The sequence below is a fragment of the Xyrauchen texanus genome, chromosome 41 (assembly GCF_025860055.1).
Source record: "Xyrauchen texanus isolate HMW12.3.18 chromosome 41, RBS_HiC_50CHRs, whole genome shotgun sequence".
NCBI lineage: Eukaryota > Metazoa > Chordata > Actinopteri > Cypriniformes > Catostomidae > Xyrauchen > Xyrauchen texanus.
Genome location: NC_068316.1, coordinates 26,320,527 through 26,342,944, shown reverse-complemented (window position 1 = coordinate 26,342,944; position 22,418 = coordinate 26,320,527). Strand labels below are relative to the sequence as shown.

Below are 22,418 nucleotides of genomic sequence, written 5' to 3'. Positions count from 1 at the left end.
AACGCAAACAGGATTTTTGGAGAAATCTGAGGATTGGAGTGCTCTGCATCTCAAATGCCTGGCACAAGAAACGGATTTGGCAGAGCACACTGCAGCCACAGCCCAGAAGGGGTCTGTGTGCCGGCAGGAAAGGCCCGGCTGCCTTGGAAACAGAGAAGGCGACCCAAAGGAGGCAAGCACTCAAGAAAGGGGGCGGGAGGCAAAGGGAAAAAAGGTGGAGAGAGGGAGAGAGAGAGAGAGAGAGAGAGAGAGAGAGAGAGAGAGAGAGAGAGAGAGAGAGAGAGAGAGAGAGAGAGAGAGAGAGAGAGAGAGAGAGAGAGAGAGAGAGAGAGAGAGAGAGAGAGAGAGAGAGAAAAGAGGAGGTGGAAAAGAGAATGCAAGACACTGGAGAACATTGAGAAACATTGGAGGACTGTAATTGTGGAAATAAGGTGAGAAAATACAAGAGAACTTGGGGAAACGAGGGAAGTAAAGTGGTGAATGAGATACAAAGAGTGTCTCTTGTCCCAGACACTGACGAATTCTTCACACACCACTGCTTGCATTCATAAAACAAATGCAGGAAAGACGGAGAGGAAGCTGGCTGAGAAAGATATTTGTATGCTGCTCAGCATAGTGCAGCAGCAGACCAGTCCAACCAGGTATGCAAGTTCCCCAAGAAGAAAGGAGGTTAATCGCAAACGCTGACCCCCTGGAAGAGCAGCAAGGTAGATATCCTCAACAACATCACCACGATCACCACAGATGTCAGCGGAAGGAGTCCTGAGGCAGAACCACAGCTCCACCAGATCCTTGAGTGGAACAGGGGGCAGAGGGCTCCTGCGGCAGGGGGTCCTGACAGATGTGGTGGTCCCTTCGCAGGGCCCTGGGGTCGCCCCACGGGGGATCCGTCCTCAGGTGGCTGGGGGTGAAGGTGTGCCGTAGGAGCGCTTTGCTCATAGTTCTGCTCTGGCTGGCCTTTTGGCTCTTCCTCAACAGTATGGTGTTCGTTCACAGGAACATGTTCTCTGACTTCTGCACCGATGACAAGAGCAAACAGATTCTGCAGAGGGTGGTAAGGGTCATTTTTTAATCCTCCACTTGTTTCTGATTAATTGAATTTGATATACAGTAGTATTGCACAATGTTGTATCATAACACAAAGTCCTATTAATAAACAACGTATTAAATTGTCAGTCTTGCTCAACTTAGAAAAGACAAGAGTGAACAAATAAAGTGCTTGTCTGGATTTGTTTAGATTAGAATATGTAAAATGTAGGCTAGATATATAACATAATGTAGGAGAAAAATGTTGGGTTTCTCAATGCTAAGAATGCAAAGATGACCAGTCTTTGGACAACTGGTCTTGTTTAGATATCTTGAAAGATTAACCTCAGAATGACAGATGGACATACTCTTGAATGCATATATGTGAATTTTGAGATGTGCTGCGATATGTAGATTCAACAACCTCATATCTAAAATCTTTTTATTTAATTTGTATTTTTTTATGTTGGATAATGACATCAAACGAGTCCAAAGGAACACAAGTACATGCATTGAGAAACAGTGCATTTAACATTTAGACTTTCACAGTATGGATCATCATTGAAAATGCAAACAAACACTTTACATCAGTAAGAAGAATGGTTGATCTGCCAGCAAATTAGCTGTCTTATAGGGACTTTTTACCAACCTCCCACCAAATAAAACACAAACATACTTAGATTAGAATGTATAAATATAGGCTTAAATTAAAATGTGGTCTAGATTTAGAACAAAAGAGAAAAACTTTCAGCTTACAGACTCTTAAAGCAAAAAATGTGAAAATTAAATAAAAAAGATAAAGTTTCTATACAGTATATCAGCAAATCAGTTGTTGTGTAGCAGTTATCATGATACCGAAGGGGATTTTGACTAACTTCCACCAAATGATTCACAAAAGGATTAGTGTGGAAGTACAGTATCTTTTTGTATTCAGTTTTGTAAGGTCATTGTTTTATGAAGCATGTTGTATGAAGAACGTATTAGAAATGTCCCATTTTCAGTGGAGGAAAACTGTTGTTCTAATTGGAATAAGAGGTGTAATCGTAGTGAAATTTGATGCATTTTCAAACAAAAACATCTTAGTTTAGATGTGGCCTTAGATTAGAATGTATCAAATGTTGGCTACACTTAACGTGTTGGCTAGATTTGAAACATATTATAAGAGGTAAACTTTCACTTTTCAAATTTTAGAATCTTTTAGAAACTCTGTTCTCATGATTCAGAAAAATGTTGATTAGCTAGTTTTTAAAAATCTAAATGAATAAGGAGAACATTTTTGTCGAGTAGCAGTTACAGAAATTCCCCAAGGAATTTTAACCAACTTCCACCAAATGATACTCAAAGCGTTGCATGGGATTAATCAGTCAACCAGTGAATCATTGGGAACAGCAGTTCGTGTGATTGGAAGGTAATTACTGGCATCATCCCATTGATGAAGTCAGTTAGCGTAAAACTGTCTTAACTGAAACTAAATGTGTTACCATGAGAAGATTCAAAGACATTTTACTCTAATGCATCTTTTATTTCAGAGATAAATAGTAAAGTTTTGATCAAATCAGATAAAATAAAACATATTGAATTCATCATAATGATAACTAAAATACAGCAGCAGCAACTACTACTACTGCTATTAATAATAATATGAATAATATGAATAATTTTAATATTATTATTATTATTATTATTATTATTATTATTGACTGGTCCTGCAAAATGTGTGCAAAAGTTATTTCAAGCAATTATTTGTATTTTTATATATATATATATATATATATATATGTTTTTACTATAAAAAAAATACAAATTATAATACTAATTATAATGTAACTATGGCAGATGCATTCAATGTAGCTATTGTAAACTAACTGAAATTAGTGCACAATTTAAAGCCATCTGATTCATGATTTTTGTGCAGAGGCATGCAGTTTATACTTCATGATGTTTCAAAATCTGTGTTAGTTGTGCACAGCACTAATTTGTTACAAGATCAACAAAAATTTCAAGAATAAACTTTAACTCCACCAGTTGCAAATCAATGGAATGCAAATTAATGACAGGGTGGAGATAACTATGGGGTATTTGACATTTTGGCAATGACTTGAAGGATACAATCTAAATAACTCCCTGACTGCTGTCATTGTTGGGTTTTAGTCAATTAGAATGTTCTAGGAATGTTTAGTGGGATATATTTTGGAAACCAACATCCACAGTTTGAGATTCTGCAGTTAAACACCAACAGTATAAGGAATATTGACAGTGAGATACTTCCTTATATAAACATCTATATATATATAATATATATTCTGGTAGCACTTTACAATAAGGTTCAATTTGTTAACATTAGTTCACATGAACAAACGCTGAACAATTCTTTTACAGTATTTATTAATCTTGGTTAATGTTCATTTCAACATATCCTAATACATATTTAAAATCAAAAGTTTATGTTAACATTAGTTAATGCACTATGAACTAACATGAACTAACAATGAACAATTGTGGTTTATTTATTAACATTAAAAAGGATTAATAAATGCTGTAAAATATATTGTTCATTGTTAATTCTTGATACCTGCATTTACTAATATTAATAAATTGAACCTTATTTTTAATGGTTAGCATTATACTTTTAAGAGCAAAAAAACTATTTCAACATTTTAGTATACACAGAGCAAATAGACAGTTAGACATGGCGGCAGAATACATCACTCTTGACCACAAAACAAGATGTTTTCAGAATTTGAAGGCTCTCACAAATGCTTAACATTAAAATAATATAATAATCGGTGCTGCTTATTTTCATTGCTCAATAATATGATGTTCGAAAAGATTAGTTAAATAACAGCCTTTTGAGTTTATATTTCTGCTTGAGTGCATTCCTATTTCATGTTGACATGCAAAGCTCCTCACATCAATCCTTAATTATCCATGAATTTACAGAGTGGGAATAAAATGAAAAACTTGCAGCTGAAGGATGCCAAAATGTTATATACATTTATTAATTTAGCAGACACTGTTATCTAAAGCAATTAAAAAATGCAGCATACATACTGTCATTCGTATTCCCTTTTATGGTTTGTAAAAAACAAAAATATATATATATATATATTTACATTTATGCATTTGGCAGATGCTTTTATCCAAAGCGACTTACAGAGCCCTTATTACAGGGACAATCCCCCCAGAGCAACCTGGAGTTAAGTGCCTTGCTCAAGGACACAATGGTGGTGGCTGTGGGGCTCAAACCAGTGTCCTTCTGATTACCAGATTACCAGTTATGTGCTTAGACCACTACACCACCATCACTCCAGGTATATATTTATATCCTCCAACAGTTTTATTTTTTACCGCCAACTTTTAAAAAACAAGGGCCTTATACAAAAATAAAATTTTGCACCTTTGTCCTTGCAAAACTCTTTTTTTCCGATATGCATTCATTAAGCTCCTTTGATTTGAGTATGGATGTTTTCTCTGCTAAATAAATAAAACAGATTTCAAAATTAAGTAACTTTCACTTCACTTATTTATGATAAACACAACAAAAAATAACAGGGAGACATGATTATAGAGATCAAAAGATGAAAAAGATATTTTTAGTACACTGATTCATAAATCACAATGTATGAAAAAAACTATGCCCACATAGCGAGTTAATTTTGAGCAGAAAACACTATGTTCAAAACAATGCAAAGGATGCAAAAACCATCGAGCAGAAAAAGTCTCTGTCACATCCCGCAACCTAGAGGGAGTATAGAAAGTAGTTTAGAATTCAAAATATACATTAGCCCATCCACTTTGGATCACTCAGCATGAAAACCAGATTGAATATATCAATCGAGACGTAGTCAGAGTGGACTGTCTAGTCAAAAACTTGATGAGAATGTTAATTTTTGATTCTCTCCGTGTCGGCAGCTCAGCAAGAAAGCAGATTTAAAATCTGTCAATTCCTAAGACACAGATATGTGACGCCCCGCTGCTGCACGGTTTATCAACTGTCACAAATGAATATGTGACACTATGTATGTATTGGTTAACCTAATCTTATGCGCTCATAGCGAGCTAATGCTCATTACATTGCAGTGCCATAATAAAGATCGCTAACATTGCCGTTCTCACACAGCAGCCCAATAATTTCACTGATAGCTAATTTACAGGCTACATTATAGATATAGATAATCTAGAAAGCAGAAATCTGAAATGTCCCTTGATATGTTTCTTCAAATTAGAGGTAAAATTCTTGAATGCAGATATCTCGACTGGCTTTGAAAAGCAAAGCTAACACAACACAATCACGAAATTGCTCTTCTTCATTTTCATTGCGAAAACCCCTTTCAGCCAGGTGCGGCCAACCAGGTGTTGAATTGCTACTTGAGGCATCCTCCACATTTACCCCCACCTCGTCCATGATTAATAGCAGTTGGCGACAGGTCTACTGCTGCAGTTTACGTTCTTTATTCACGGTTTGATTTGACGGGAGTCACGTGACTGATTATTCTTTCAATAGTCAATCGTGTTGACGGGGATGTAGCAAACACAGATACATTATTAAAGTACCATTCCTGATAAAACTATTACAGTAATTACAGTATCGTTTGTTTAATCGATTTTCTTTTGAATTGTCACACCAGAGCAATTTAAAAGTGCAGTTGTTTTTTAGTCACATGAGATGTTGTTTTAGAAATGCATAAACTGAATCAAATCTTTCAGAGTAGTTACAGCTTTCTTTTCCTCCTATGGCCACACACACACACACACACACACACACACACACACACTGCAGGAAAACCTGCAAAATCTGCATGACTTAAATTCAGATTGCAAATAGCTCTAATTGAGACCAAATCCATTCAATGAGGTTTAAGTTATGATAATGTAAGTTATCCATCATTCAAACTCTTATTGTTGCATCTCTAAAACACTAAAGCTGATGATTGGGAAAAACCTTTTGACAGCCCGTCAAACAGTTAGCTTGTGTAAGAGGTTGAACATTACAGTAATAAACAAGTAAGAGTAATGCACATTTACACAAGCTGTTTATGGTTTCTCACAGCATGTGGCTCAGAACCATTGGGCTATTACTCGCTGAAGTACACAAGACCTTTTTTAATCAGCGGTACCATCTGTCACCTGTGCAACAAGGCCTACTGTATATGTAATAGGATTCTTGGCATGAGATCATAAAACACACCTCAGCATGTAGCTTTTCTTTTTAATGGTGGTCTGTCAGAGGGTCTCGACACAGTTTCCTTCTTTGTTTCTAATGTAATGTGAAGGTTAAGCACAGATGGTCTTTCATGCAATGAGGACGCAGTCCACAAACTTGATTGACTTTCATGCAAAGATCATTGTTTTGGAGTTGGTTTCACGCTCCCTGCATTTTTGCAAAACAAAATAGTTATTCTATTAGATTTTTAAACATGATTGTTAACATTTTAATTAGTATACTTCTCTGAAACTTCTTTCAAGTTCCTGTGATTTTGGACTTGGCTGTGAACGTGTGATTGTGGTATTCTTAAGACACAAGGCGTTCTCTTTGTTAAGGGTTTGTAAAGGTTTTGTAAACGCATTATAAATCATTTATATGTGGTTATAACAACATGCATATCAGTTTTACCTTCATGTAATACCTATCAAATAGTGAGCCATATTACCTCACATGTTATAAATAATTATAAACACTTATTCAACATGAGTAACCTTTAAAAATGCACCTTATTGTAAAATGGACAGATATGAAGGAGTTGCCATCATTAGAAACATATAAACATAAAAGTTCAGGAAGGTTTAATGGTCATCAGGCATTATTATATGATATATGCTGTGAATGATCACAAAGACAGGAAAAGTGTTTTTGCAGAGGACTTTAGGTAACTAGTTAAGGAGTAGCACCATTCTTATGACAAGACAGTGTGTAGTGAGTCAAGACATTAAGTAATGAATATAAACAAAGTGCACTGTACCAAAATTACACAACCCCTCACTATAATACTCTGTGTTTGCACATTGTGAGATAAATCATGTTTTTTTTATTATTAAAAGTATTAATTAGTGTAAGTCAAAATGTATACTATCGAGAAAGCATCACAAGAAAGACACCCTTTTTTATAAATTTTGTTATTACCCATTTATAAGCCCTTAACAAAGGGAACTTTAATGTAGAGTGTTTCCCACAAAAGTTGTGAACACATTTGGTTGTCAGACATTGGTGGAACATGTTCATACTGTAGTCAATGTGATTCATTACAGCTGTGGTTACTCTGCTAGGCCACCTGAGTGAACTTGAGGGAAACTAAACTTATACATACACTAGAAATCCCCATTGGACCAGTTGGTTAAAAGTAATTGCAAAAATAGCTAAGAAATAGACTTTGAGAAGATTTCTAGCATCATTTGTTAACAGAATCCTCTTGATTTTATATTTTATGTTTTCTAATGTAATCAATGCATTATTAAGTGTGGCTTCAGTGTTGAAATATTACTTTTTTGTCTGCCACTGTATGGTGTACAAGAGCCTTATGGAGTACAATAGGCTTATTGTTTAATCATTACCTTACATGCTCAGAAGAATAAAGAAAATATTGTTTCCTTTTTGTTTCACATCTTCACAGACTTCAGTATTTTAACAATCCACTTTTATCAGTGACTTTCACTGAGATAAGCACAATATATCAGTGTAAAAAATATTGTAGTACCAAAAGTCTGTTGACTGATGAGCTCTGTCTAGGTTTGAGTTGATATTTAGAACATTACTCAAGGTACAGATGTCATAAAGCCAAAGCCAAAAATATTCCCCCGGTGGTAGATTTTTCCATGACATCAACAACTCTGACTTATTTTAAAATATCCTTATTCAGACATGAGCAGCTTTTATAAATTGTGTTTAGCAAGTCATATTGTCAATGAGCAAAATCTAGACTTTTTGAAACGTACTGTATATTTACAAAATATAAACTATTCAAAGTATATAAAGTTGCCTCAATTTATTTGGATACTTTTGGACACTTAAGTCACCCTTAAAAATATATGAACGTCATTGCATTAGATAGCAAAATATGCAAACAAATGATTCTAGAACTTTTCTCAGAATTAACTTCTCAGCCCCTCAAGTTCACGGGAACCTAGAACCAGATGTTATTTGGAAGAGGTTTCATTTTTAAAAATAAATAGTGGAAGCGTATGATTTTCACGATAGTTGTATTTATTTTTTTTGGCCAACACAGGCGGTACATTGTGCTAACATACTCTTAACGTGTTTCTTGATGCACAATTAAGTGGTAGTGATTCCCCTCCATTGAATCACACAGCACAACCAGTGTAGTCCGATTCCTGACCAAATTACTCTTATTAGACCATTATTTTGAATCTACAGTGCAAAACACACAATGTGACCAGTGTGGTTTGATTCCTGAAAAAATTACTCTTACGAGCTGATTCTTTTAAATCTACTGTGCAAATAGTGTAGTCCGATTCCTAATTGAATAACTCTTTTGAGCTGTTATTTTGAATCTACAGAGTGACAAATACTGTTTGATAAGTGTAATAAGAACAAATGACTCATTTGAGCAGGTTCTTTTAAATCTACTGTGTGCAATGATTATTGCACACAGTGCAATGATATTGTTGGAGTGGTGGTAGGCATAGTGGGCTAAAGCACATAACTGGTAATCAGAAGGTTGCTGGTTCAATCCCTAAAGCCACCACCATTGTGTCCTTGAGCAAGGCACTTAAATCCAGGTTGCTCCGGGGGGATTGTCCCTGTCATAAGTGCACTGTTAGTCACTTTGAATAAAAGCAGCTGCCAAATGCATAAATACAAAATACAATAAATACATTGTAGTTTGATTCTCAAATGAATTACTCTTCTGAGCCATTCTTTTGAGCCTGCAGCTCGAAACATACAGCGATGTAGTCCAATTCCTAAACAAATTACTCTTATGAGCCATTCTTTTCAACCTTGTGACCAGTGTAGTTTGATTCCAGAACAAATGACTCTTATGAAAAAGTATTTATCTACAGCACGAACCAAACAATGCCTCCATTGTAGTCCAATTCCCAGATGAATGACTCTTCTGAGCCATTCTTTTGAATCTACAGCATGACCAGATGTCATTTGATTCCCGTATGAATTATTCTTATTAGCTATGCTTTTGAATCTACAATGAGAAACATACAGCCTGGCCAGTGTAGTTTGATTCCCGAACGAATGACTCTTCTGAGCCGTACTTTTAAATCAACAATGCAATATACACAGTGCGACCAGTGTAGTCTGATTAACAAACAAAGAGTTGGTTCTTTTGAATCTACAGCGTGACCAGTGTAGTTTGAATCCTGAAGCAATTACTTAAATGAGCAGGTTATTTTAAGTCTACAGCTTGGCAAGTGTAGTTTGATTCCCGAACGATTTACTCTTATGAGCCATTCTTTTGAATATACAGCATGAAACATACAGTATGACCAGTGTTGTCCGATTCCCGAACCAATGACTCTTATGAGCCATTCTTTTGAATCTACAGCGTGAAACATACGTGTCTAGTGGGGCACAATTCCTGAATGAATGACTCATATAAGCAGGTTCTTTTAAATCTACAGCGTGACCAGGTGTTGTTTGATTCCCGTATGAATGATTCTTTTTAGCCATTCTTTTGAATCTACAAAGAGAAACATTCAACGCGACCACTGTTGTCCAATTCCCCAACAAATGACTCTTATGAGCCAATCTTTTGAATCAACAGCGAAAAACACACAGTCCGACCAGTGTAGTCCCATTAACAAATGAATAACTGTTATGAGCTGGTTCGTTCGAATCCACAAGCGCTGTACAGTGTAGTTTGATTCCCGAATGTATGACCTGTTCTTTTTAATCTACAGTGCAAAACACACAGTGTGACTGTAATGTGGTTCACAAATGAATAGGGATGCCAACTGTCCCATATCATCCATCTTAAGCAGCTCCTCCAAGTCATACTTTGAAATGTCCCATATTAGATGTGACTTCCCGAAGTTGGGCCTAAAGGAAGTTCCTTATCGAAGTGACCTGATTGATGGAAAAACCAACATACAATCCTATCCAGTACTTGGTGGTCTCTTGGTTTCGGTCAGTATGACCATTAGATTTTAAACATAGCAATGATTTATGGCATATGAGTCACACGTTGTCTGATTTCTACCAAACAGAAAGAGATTTATGCGACTCAACAGTTCCTGAACACATTTACCTTTATTTTTTATACTGAACACACAAACATACATTAGTTTTAGGGCAGCCATTCATCCTAATTATATCCAGACCTCATGATGGGACAGTTTACATGCAAACAGGGGCTAAAAATAACTGTTGTCCCATGTTATGTAAAGCCGGAAAAATTCAGGGAATTAAAATGGATGTGTGGAATTTGGCAGGCACATATACAACCGGCCCTTGAAGAGCACATGAGTCAACACGTGGGCCAATGTGGTTTTTTCAGCAATTGAGCTTTTTTTTTTTTACCTAACATTTGCTTTTTATGACACTACATACTAGGTTTAGGGTTTAGGGTAGGAGAGCATTACCTTAAAAACCTCATCTGATAGGACAAAATTTGACTTGCTTGTAGCTCCACACAGTGGACAATTTCACCAAATAACTGCCACGATATTTGTTAAGAACCACAGGATATATTTTATCAAAAATGTCCCCATAGTCACATACTTCCATGAGATCAGGTTGTACTTTTCTAAGTGACCAGTCTTACATTTTTCATCTGGTGGATGATAAAATGGGCAGAACTAAGCAAACTGATCCTTTTCTACCAGAAATACTCCAGAGAATAATCATAATATGGGGATAGAATAGTTTCCTTTGGCGTAAGTCCCATCCTACGGTTCTGTGATCAGATTCTCGCTTGAACCGTCAGATCCTGCCGGAAGACGAATTGCAAGTTAGAGGAACTTAAACTGGTGGTGAAGGGGTGGATGGGGGTGAAAACAACGCAAATGACGTGATAAGCGTCAGCTGCAGATTTATAAAGAAGATGCTGGATTATGATTGGACGAGATGCCTGAATTGTATGAATGGTGTATGCTACGAGTCTTCCTAACAGAACTACCACTACGCTACAGAACACCCTTGCAACTGCATTAACAACACTTTAAAACACCACTCCTAACACCTTTGCAATGCCCTGTTAATTACCCACAACACTCTAGGATCGTGCTTGGGACTTTTGCATGAGCAAGAGTCACTTTCTTCAAATCTTCTTACAAGCAAGCATAATTAGCAAAAATGTGTATAGTTCCTGTTAAAAGAGAAAAATACATACAAGTTTTTTTATGGTTTTTGTAAATGGAGGACATATTTAATGTAAGGGAACCAGGAAAAGATTGAGGGCCATCCAAAACACCATTTTGATTGATAATGATATGGAAAAAAGATCATTAACATGCCAATGGCAATGTGAGACCATTAGCTGCTCAGACCGGCCCCTTATATCCAAAGTGGGGGTGACCGCTGTTTATATTGGAAGGTGGCAGAAGAGGACTTGGAGTGTAATCTCTCTGGAACACAGATCACCCGGAGCCCCCTGAGTCGGCAAACATATAAATATGTGCAGACTGCAGAGACAACCAGTAATTAGCTCATTTTTCATAGGAGGGTCAAAGAGGAAAAACGAGAGAGAGAAAGTACAACTGTCGTAAATCCGCTTAACACAGTACTTGAAAATGATTATTTGACAGTTTTGTGACATTAAATATGTGGATTATATGCATGAAGGTAAAATATGCTGACAGTTGGCATTGGAACTATATCTCAAAATAGGCACATACTCAATATGTGTGACATGAGATGGAATTAAGATTGCAATTAATTAAAAAATAGCTTTAAAGCACAGGAAATGAGTTTAACAGGACACATCAAAGACATACAGTATATGCTGGAAATGAGTTAATGTCAATGTGCAGGGCGTTTCTTGACTAACAATGAACATTTTGACCTGTACACTTACAACTGAGCCCATGTACTTCAAAATCCCCAACATATGATACTGTAAATATACAGTATATTTATATATACAGTAAATACTCACTGAGAACTTTATTAGGAACACCTGTACAACTACATATTAATGCGATTATCTAATCAGCCAATCATATGGCAGCAGTGCAGTGCATACAATCATGCAAATACAGTTCAGGAGCTTCAGTTAATGATCACATCAACCATCAGAATGGGGGAAAAAAATGTTATGTCAGTGATTTTGAGCGTGACATGAGTGTTGGTGCCAGATGGGCTGGTTTGAGTATTTCTGTAACTGCTGATCTCCTGGGAGTTTCTCAGAATGGTGCCAAAAGCAAAAAAACATCCAGTGAGCGCCAGTTCTGTGGATAGAAACGCCTTGTCAATGAGAGAGGTCAACAGAGTGACCAGACTGGTTTGAGCCGACAGAAAGTCTTTAGTAACTCAGATAACCACTCTGTACAATTGTAGTGAGAAGAATAGCATCTCAGAATTTATGACATGTCGAACCTTGAGGATGGGCTACAACAGCAGAAGACCAAATCTGGCACTTTATTAGGACCATAGTGTTCCTTATAAATATCTATCTATCTATCTATCTATCTATCTATCTATCTATCTATCTATCTATCTATCTAAACTTGGACACTTAACCATTTTTGATATTGAAAAAATAATAAGTAAAAAAGTCTTACATTTATATGATTCTTGTTCATTTTTATGCAATGCCAGGGCACTTTGGGTGGCTATTAGCATGTTACTAGTTGCTAACCATTAGGTGGTTGTTAAAGCATTACTAAATTGTTGCTAGATGGTTGCTTACTAGCCCAAGATAAAAGATGCCCAATACCAAAATCTCTTTGGCTCTTTCACACATACAACCAGGTAAATTACAGGAAAATCATTGGGTTGTCTTTACTGGCAAATGTTCCACATGTGCTACTCACACATGGAATGACTTTCCATATTTTTTTTCTGTTTTGCAAGTACCATTCACACATCAGCACCAAATGCAGTTAAACTCTGTGATATAATTTGCTGGAAATTACATCTACATGGATGCACTGGAAATGTAGGGTTCTTGTTTGAAAAAATGGCAGGGTATTATTTTGTATCTGAACATTAGCGTTGGTAATTTTAGTGATGTTATAAATTGTTTGGCAAATGTTCACATTTATGCAGTTGCTCGAGACTCACGGCATCGCATGCGATGACTTCAATAGACTAATGAACTACAGAGAGCAAAATGCTGTCGCTAGCATCCGAAGGCAGACATCCTATCTGCGGCTGAAAAGCACAGTAATGTGTATGTATATCGCTACAAAGAGGTCTGCGCAATCCCAAAGGAGGCTGGTGAATTAATTGTACTTAACAAAATAGCTTACTGTTCCTCTAAGCTGTCTGCAAATTTCTTCATCTCGGATGAAGAGAAGCGCTCTAGTTTCACTATCTGAGAAATTTGTGAGTTATTTCAATCAGAACTTTCTTACGTCAGCGCGTCCTGACCTCATAGAACTGAAACAGGTAATTTGATGGCTCAGTTCACACATACCATCCTTAAGGAAACTTATGATACAACTTTTCATTATGGGAAATTACTTTAGCTAAATATACCAGTATTTTCACAAGGGTTGTGTTCACACATGACCTCTAACCAGAGAATTGCAGTACATTTTCTGGAAAAGGCTGTATGTGTGAAAGGGGCTAATGACATCCTGATCCCAAAATATGTGTGGGAACCCTTTCAATAGAAGTCTATGGGCTTATTCACTAATTTTTCATCCACCAAGGAGACATTTTATATTATGAAATAAAAATACTTTCAAATGAAAACCATGATTCTGTATTCATTTCAAAAAGATGCAATGTGTAAGTATTCAGATTATCAGCTTTTTTCACTCAAAATGAAAGTTTACACTATTTCTACTGCAAAGAATATTATCAACATTGGTATTGAGGTGCTATATTGGTAGACATGCTATTTTAAAAGGCTTTCTGTTTGGTGCAACAACAAAAAAAAGCCTATTGCAATATTCATGTTTATAATCAAACTCAGTATGCTATATTTCTAGTGCATTCTACCAAGTCTTTTTTTAACAGTTTGTAATTTTCACCAAAAAGAAGGGTTAGCTAAAATATAATTTCATATTTATTTAGATTATAGAGTGAACATATTTTTGAAAGTTTTCATGAGATCCACCCAACTACAGTCACAGATTCCATTTAGCCTCCTACGACAAAACTGGAATGTAAGTTGATGTGTCTCTGTTTCAGTGTGACGAGTATCAGCAGGGAGTACTGACCGGTGACCTCTGCGAAGACCTCTGTGTGACCGGTCAAGTGGAATACAAACGCTGCCTCTATTATGAGAATGGCAAGAAGGTCATGGCCGCCAGTTGGCGTGGAGTGCCTGTTGTTCTCAAGTCTAAGCTGGAGAATTTCTCTTCCTATGAGGCTTTAGCTCTGCTAGAGTACCAGGATGCAGCTGGAGGGATAGGGAGCGAGGAAGAGCTCTCACCTCTGGATGTTGTCTTCTATGCCACCCTGGAGATCAAGAACTCTCTTGGCTTGGAGACAGGAACTAATTTGACTTTGCCACGACTCTGGGGCCAGAGGCTGAAGGAGAAAGAGAGGACTTACTCGCGAGCGGAACTGGCCTCGCTCTGGGCTCTGCTTCAACAAGAGGAGTACACGTTCCTCAAAGTGCTACAGGATTTAACCCACCATGTGGCCAAGATCCTAGGCTCATGTGGTCACTTTTATGCCGTGGAGTACTTGGTGGCTGGACACACGTGGGACCAAAACATCTTCTCTTTGGAGGAGCTGTCGCTCAGCCCATCACCGAGCCCCTGGAGTGGGGAGGAAAGGACGTTAAACGCAAGAGATATGGTACCCAGAGTGGCCCTGAGCTTTCTAGAGATGGTGGAGCATTTTGACAATGACTTTTCACACCGCTTGCACCTTTGTGATATCAAGCCAGAAAACTTTGCTATCAGGAAGGACCTGACGGTGAGTAAACACACCCAAGATCTCACAGATGTTGTAATACTGTTTCAACAGTAAAAATGGCCTGATGGTCCAGGGCTGGTGTGAGAGAGTTTCAAACTACTGTAGCTGAGACCGGTACTGTGTTTTGCCAATGAGATAATCATGCGAATGTGTTTTTTGCCATACAAACTTAAACATTTGGATATATGTGATGAATTGAAAATAGTCATCTGCAACAATTAAAATTGTGCTGATTGAAAAGTCACTTATGTAAAGTTAACTGGCTAATATACTGTAGATGAGGAATTGAGAAAAAAATGATCTTAATATTTATTGAAAAACACAGTATAAATATATATTTTTATTTTCTGCTGAAATGTAATAAAAAAAACTTTTTATCAGAATAGTATAAAAATCTATTTGTATGGAAGGAAAAAACTCAGATTAGCTCAAAACTAAGATTTGTTTCCCCCAAACTATATTTAATAAAAAATCTATACTATAACTACATGATAGTTATATAAAACTTTGCTGCTTTGATATGGACACTGATGACAATGTAACTCGAAAACATTTGACTTTTTGAGCCTATACACTTAATGTGGATATTAAGGCAGACACAGACGTCCCAACTGTTTTGATTATTTGATTATTAAAATCTGTTTGTCGAGTTTTGGTCAGAGTTGGCTGAAAAAGTACAAATCTGAACTACTGACCTGATTCTTATTGTTGAGCTTTGTGTTAGCATCATTGTTCCTGGAATAACTGAAATAATACGTAACTCGAATAGTAAATCTCTGAAAAACTGTCATTATGTAGCGAACTGATGGACTTAGTAATTGTGAAATAGTAATATTTTTTTTTCTTGTAGACTGGAGGTCAGAAAAATGTAAGAACCTGTTAGCCAGATTAATGTATAAATAAACCCAAGTGGTAAACTCTTCATGGCAATGTGATAAATTGGATTATTGCTTCAAAGTTGATTTTGAAGCCTCTAAAACAGTTTCCTGGACACAAATCTAATCTGATCCTACAGGGATTTGAATGGAGAATAGCTAATAACAATGTTGCTTTTCAATATCAGATGTAATCCATGTCCATGAAATTGATCCAGGACAGAAATAAAAAAAAACATCTTGATATGATTATCATTTTTATCGCTATAATTAGACAAAATTGGCATAATTATCCACTTTTCATGTATGCCAAATTTGATTAAGAGTTTTTTTTTTTTTTTTTAATGGAAGAAAGATTGTGTTAAATGCATTAAAACATGTAAGCAATACATTTTTATTAGCATTTACTGTTTTAAAAAGGTACATGTTATTTTACCTTAGCACAAAAAACATAAAATATTTTTTTTAACACATTTAAAGCACATCTATTACACTGTCACAGAATATTATTCATAATGAGATGCAAAAAATATATACTGTATAGGTCTAGATACAATACACAAAACATATTCCAGTGTGATGTTTGTTATGTTTCAGCAGAGCTTATCATGCATTACTCTCTCATCAAGCTGTTAATTCCCTGTTAACACTTCAATGTTTTACAACAATTGCAAACAACTGACATCAGACAGTTACTATTCCAGTGTTAATATGACACTCTTCAAAAAGCTATTTTCGTTATACACAGTATACAGTAGCCAAAAATATTGGCACCCTTGGAAAATATGAGCAAAGAAGTCTGTGAAAAAAAAAAAAACTTTCTTTCGAAAAAATGTACAAAAATCTAATCTTTAATTGAAGTAAAACAATTGAAAGAGGGGAAATACCTCATTATTAAATAAATATTTCACTCCAAAACACATTGGTCACAATTATTGGCCCCCCTAGAATTTCTTATGAGTACAATATATCTGAAGTATATTCCCCTTCATATTTTTAGTGCACCCGGGTGACTAGGAACATAAAATTGTTCAGCTATGACTTCCTGTTTCACAGGAGTATAAATATGAGGTAACACACAGGCCAAATTCCCTTAATCCTCAGTTCCAGTGGGTTACACTAAAGATTATAGTTCTGATCATAGATCAAAAGGTTGTTGAGCTTCACAAAATGGAAACTGGCTAAAAGAAATTAACCAAAGCATTGAAAATGTCCATTTCCACCATCAGCGCAATAATTAACAAGTTCCAATCAACTGGAGATGTTTGGAATCAGCCTGAAAAAGGACTTGCGTCTATATTGTCTCCATGCACAGTGAGGAGGATGGTTCAAGTGGCCAAAGAATCTCCAAGGAACACAGCTGGAGAAATGCAGAAATGAGTTGGGTCTTGGGGTCAGAAAGTCAAAATCACCTACATCACCACAAGTTGTTTGGGAGGGTTTCAAGAAGAAAAAAGGCTCTGCTCTCATACAACAACAAACACATGAGTCTTCAGTTTGCCAGACACTGCTGGAACTTCAAATGCAAATGGGTTCTGTGGTCAGATGAAACAAAAAAAAGAGCTTTTTGGCAGCAAACACCAGAGATGGGTTTGGCGTACATAGAGATGAAGTACCCAATGCCCACGGTGATGCATCTTGAATATTGTGGGACTGTTTTTCTGCCAGAGGTCCTTGACATCATGGCATTATGGACTCAAATATCAAATACCAACAGATAGAAAACCAAAACCTGACTGCCTCTGCCAGAAAGCTTACAATGGGCTGTGGTTGGATCTTCCAGCAGGACAATGATCCAAAACAAACATAAAAATCAACACTAAAATGGTTCACTGACCACAAAATCAAGATTCTGACATGGCCATCCCAGTCCCCTGACCTGAACCCCATATAACATTTGTGGGGTGAACTGAGGAGGAGCGTCCACCAACATGGACCTCTGTATTCGAAGGATCTGGAGAGATTCTGTATAGAGGAATGGTCTCAGATCCTTTGCCAGGTGTTCTCCAACCTCATTAAACATTATAAGAGAAGACTCAGAGCTGTTATCTTGGCAAAGGGAGGTTGCAAAAAGTATTGAATGAAAGGGTGCCAATTATTATGGCCAATGAGTTTTGGAGAGGAAAAAAAAAGAGGAAAAAAACAAGAATTTTCCCAAGTTTCAGTTGTTTTAATTCAATTAAGGTTAGATTTTTGTAATTTGTTTTAATAAAAGATCAAAAGCATAAACAAAGTAGATTTTTTTCACAGCCTTCTATGCTCCTATTTAAAGAGGGTGCCAATATTTTTGGCCAAGACTTTGAATATGCCCTAATTGTCAGTTTCTGTTTATGTAGAGGGCTGTGTTAATTTTATGCACCAATTTTGTATAATATTCTTTCAAATATATTTACATATATATATATATATATATATATATATTCAGAACTTACATCTTAGCAAAATACATTTAAACTCAGTTTTTCACAATTCCTGACATTTACTCATAGAAAACATTCCCTTTCTTATGTCAGTTAGGATCACTACTTTATTTTAAGAATGTGAAATGTCAGAATAACAGTAGAGAGAATTATTTATTTCAGCTTTTATTTCTTTCATCACATTCCCAGTGGGTCAGAAGTTTACATGCACTTTGTTAGTATTTGGTAGCATTGCCTTTAAACTGTTTAACTTGGGTCAAACATTTTGGGTAGCCTTCCACAAGCTTCTCACAATAAGTTGCTGTAATTTTGGCCCATTCCTCCAGACAGAACTGGTGTAACTGAGTCAGGTTTGTAGGCCTCATTGCTCACACATGCTTTTTCAGTTCTGCCCACAAATTTTCAAGCAGATTGAAGTCAGGGCTTTTTCATGGCCTCTCCAATACCTTGACTTTGTTGTCCTTAAGCCATTTTGCCACAAATTTGGAGGTATGCTTGGGGTCATAATTTTCTGGAATTTTCCAAGCTGCTTTAAGGCACAGTTAACTTAAGTAAACTTCTGACCCACTGGAATTGTGATATAGTCAATTAAAAGTGAAACAATCTGTCTGTAAACAATTGTTTGAAAATTACTCATGTCATGCACAAAGTAGATGTATTTGTAATTGTATATATTTTGAATTGTTCATTTTATTTATTTATTTTTTGATCAGGTGGTGGCAATAGATGTGGACATGGCTTTTTTTGAGCCCAAAATGAGAGACATACTTGAGCAAAACTGCACCATTGACAATGACTGCAACTTCTTTGACTGCATTTCCATGTGTGACAGAAGTAAAAACAGATGTGGACCAAAACGTAAAAACAGCAACCTTCAGGTGGATGAGGCACATATTACTTTGACTTGTTATTACTATGATATGTTATTGCACCTCTATTGTTCAGTTTAATATAAGGTAGTTATACTACAATTATTTAATTATTTGCAGCAATTATTCAATATTTAATTGTTCAATAAAACTATGGAGTATGTGGTTAGTGGTTAAGCATGTGGCAGGGTGCTGGCTTGCTCTGAAAAAGCAAATATAATTACTTACTTTTGGATAACTCTCTCAAAGGAATACCAGTAAAATAGCCGGAGGAGACAATCATTCTTCAGCTGTAAACATAGCCAATAAAAATGCAGGGAATTTTTTATTGTTCATGATAATGCTGAAGGGAATCAGATAGCACTATCATTACTGGTATTAAACACAATGGGGGTTAACAGGGCTGACCGAACACAGAAAACACCTTTAATTATGTGACATCATCAAACGATATCACAAAGGTGCATCATGTAACAGAACATCATCAACTGTTGGATACAGCCAAAATATTTTATTTATTTATTTGGCAATGCATTTAATATACTATGCTTTACACATTGTGCTTTTATTTTTAATTTAAAGTCTTTGAGAGATGTTACTTCACCTAACATTTGCGATAAATAATTATAGAACAACAACAATAAATGGAGTAGAATTGTTACACATAACTCATTTCGAATGCTGCCAGTCTGATACGGACAACACTTTGCTCAATTTATTAGTCAATTTAAACATTCAGATGCTTCTCCATAGTCATGCAACCTCTTTCATCTGTTCATTATGGTTTGTTCACAGTCAACACATGTTGTCAGTGCCAACTCACCTGTAGGGGAACAAGCTATCAGACGAGCTAGCTGCAGGAAACCAAGTCCAGCTCCAGGCCAAAGGTGGCTGAGACAGAACCCATCTCTCCATTCTCGATCACTTAACGCAACCCTTAGTGATCTATATCTTTCCATAGTTTGCCTGCCATTCAGAATAATACATTATTATAGTGTACTATATAACATACTGTTAGGTCAAGAGGACCATCACACAGTACAAGTGTTTCAAACAGTACACAAAACGAATATGGCTGATGATTGCTCCAGAAAAAATGAAATAAGACCAGCATCAAGCTAACGGCCACATCCATACCCTCAGCATTTCCTATAGAGTCCATACCTGTCATGCTCCTATATCAACTCTCTATCTCTCTGCAGGTGATCTGTGAAAAGATCTTCAGGCCTTGGTTTTCTCCCACGCTGCTTGGTGCTAAAGCAGGGCTCCCTCTACAGGTGGAGCTGCAGCGAGCCGTGCAGGAGTGCGCAGAGACAGACGGCAGGGAAGAAGATGAGCGCAGGTGGATGGTACGACAGCAGCTACAGGCTCTCCTCATGGAGCTCATTCAGGAGGACACAGGAAACCAGGGTGAAGGCCAGGAACACAATATAAGACGAGTCCATACGGCACTTAACTTCTAAACCAACTTGGGACCTTCAAAAGAGCTATAATAGAACAAATTCAGTCCTGTGCAATGCTGGAGAACTTTTCTGATGACTATATCTAGTCACGACATTTGAAAAATAATTATAGCAGGTTACTATTAATCTTTAAAATATGTCTTTTTAAAAGTTTTAGTTCATGCAAAAAGGGAAATTTTTTCATCATTTACTCCCCTTCATCTCATTCAGAATGATCACAATGTGAAATTTAGGCCAGAAGATCAACATTTTGCTGCTGAATTTGGTCTACTTATGAAATTCTAACCACTGCACCCAGTGGCTGAAACCAGAAGTTCTGTTGAGGTAAAATGTCCACAGAGTGGCGCCAAAGGCTAGTTATATTTTTAGTTGTAAATAATGAAATACAGTCAACAGAAATGCATGTCCTATGAACTCTACCACCTAACCCAAACCCTAAACCTAACTGTCAATGGAGTAGCATTTTTATTTTAGATTGATAATGCAACCTCCAAATCATGCTCAGCATTGTTGAAGTGAACACGATCCCTTCCTGGTTTCCTTGGTACCAGAAATGTGTCTCGAAGATTACTCATAACAATGGCATAATAAAAATGGCAAAGGGAAAGGTTAACACATTTTAATTGATTACAAAATTATTGATGGTGGATGATGCTTGAATGGGGTCAATTTCAGAGTATATGAACATTCAGAAGCGGCATGTTGATTTATTGTGTGATCATGTTGTGTTCCAACCCTGTATGACTCTGTTCCATATTTTTATTTTTGGGTGAACCAACCGTTTAATATTGGCTATATGGTTATGTACAATTCTGTTAAGGGTGTAGATTTGCCCCTTACTGTTATGTAAGAAAAAGGCTATCAAGGAAACTCTGGATCATTTTAGCTAATGTTCAATTTTGTTTGTTTTTTGCTGGAGAGAAATTGTCTACCTGTAATTTTGTGTAAGCATTTCAATAAACCATGGCCCAGTCATGACCCTACCACTTCATTACTTACCAAAACGAAACCACAGCTGCAACTGTCATGATGCATTACATTTTGTTAGCATATCAACACAACTTAGAATGCAACAGAAAGCTCAAAGATCAAACCAACATTTGGTTCCTATTGACAAAAGGGGAAAACTCTGTAGATTTGTTTGGATAGATCTTCAACATTTACGTCTGCACAGGAGATCAGGTTGCAATCTGCCTCCAGGTGTCTTTTAGGAAAATATAGTTTAAGAAAGACTAAACAGAAATGTCGGGTAAGGGGAGGATGAGACATTGCATGGTAGGAACATGTAACCTGATGGGGAACTTCACTGATTTATGTTCTTCTGTCTCAGTTGGACTTCAAACACTTCCAAGCTTGGCTTGTGAGGTCATCAAATTATGTGTCTCCAAGGCAACGACAGGGCTCTGGTTTTGATAAGCTCAGAACATGCTGACGGCAATGAGAACACATATTTGGTGTTGACCATTAGGACCCGAAGAGCTAAAGCCTCAGATATCAATCTCTTGTTGTCCATTGATTTAAAACATTGTTTTGAGACTAATTTATGTCAAATGGAGAAAAAAAAATGTAAGCATAAGAATGCACAAATCCTTCAAACATAATTACTGTTCAGGATCAATAGTTTGTTTTATTGAGATTTCCTTAAGGATTGTTTACTGGGAATTTTGACATACTTGAGGAACTGAAGCATGTTATCAATTACAGCCTCCATTTTTGGAGGTGGAGTGGAAAAGCTGTGAAATAATGAATCACAGTGCCCATAG

The 22,418-nt window shown here is 36.6% G+C and overlaps 1 protein-coding gene across 1 annotated transcript; it reads left to right on the top strand.

Moving 5' to 3' along the window:
• The first annotated feature begins 404 nt into the window (after positions 1-404).
• LOC127634182 (divergent protein kinase domain 1C-like) lies at positions 405-21,621 on the top strand. The gene is made up of 4 exons (XM_052113619.1): positions 405-1,054; positions 14,294-15,028; positions 19,037-19,201; positions 20,395-21,621. Exons 1-4 carry the CDS (start codon positions 842-844, stop codon positions 20,653-20,655), a joined length of 1,374 nt encoding a protein of 457 aa, XP_051969579.1. The 5' UTR covers positions 405-841; the 3' UTR covers positions 20,656-21,621.
• The last annotated feature ends 797 nt before the right edge of the window (positions 21,622-22,418 follow it).

Coding starts and splice junctions, on each gene's coding strand:
- LOC127634182 (XM_052113619.1), top strand. CDS start 842: ATGTGGTGGTCCCTTCGCAGGGCCCTGGGGTCGCCCCACGGGGGATCC. Junction 1,055..14,293: donor AACAGATTCTGCAGAGGGTG/GTAAGGGTCATT, acceptor TCTCTGTTTCAG/TGTGACGAGTATCAGCAGGG. Junction 19,202..20,394: donor GTAAAAACAGCAACCTTCAG/GTGGATGAGGCA, acceptor ATCTCTCTGCAG/GTGATCTGTGAAAAGATCTT.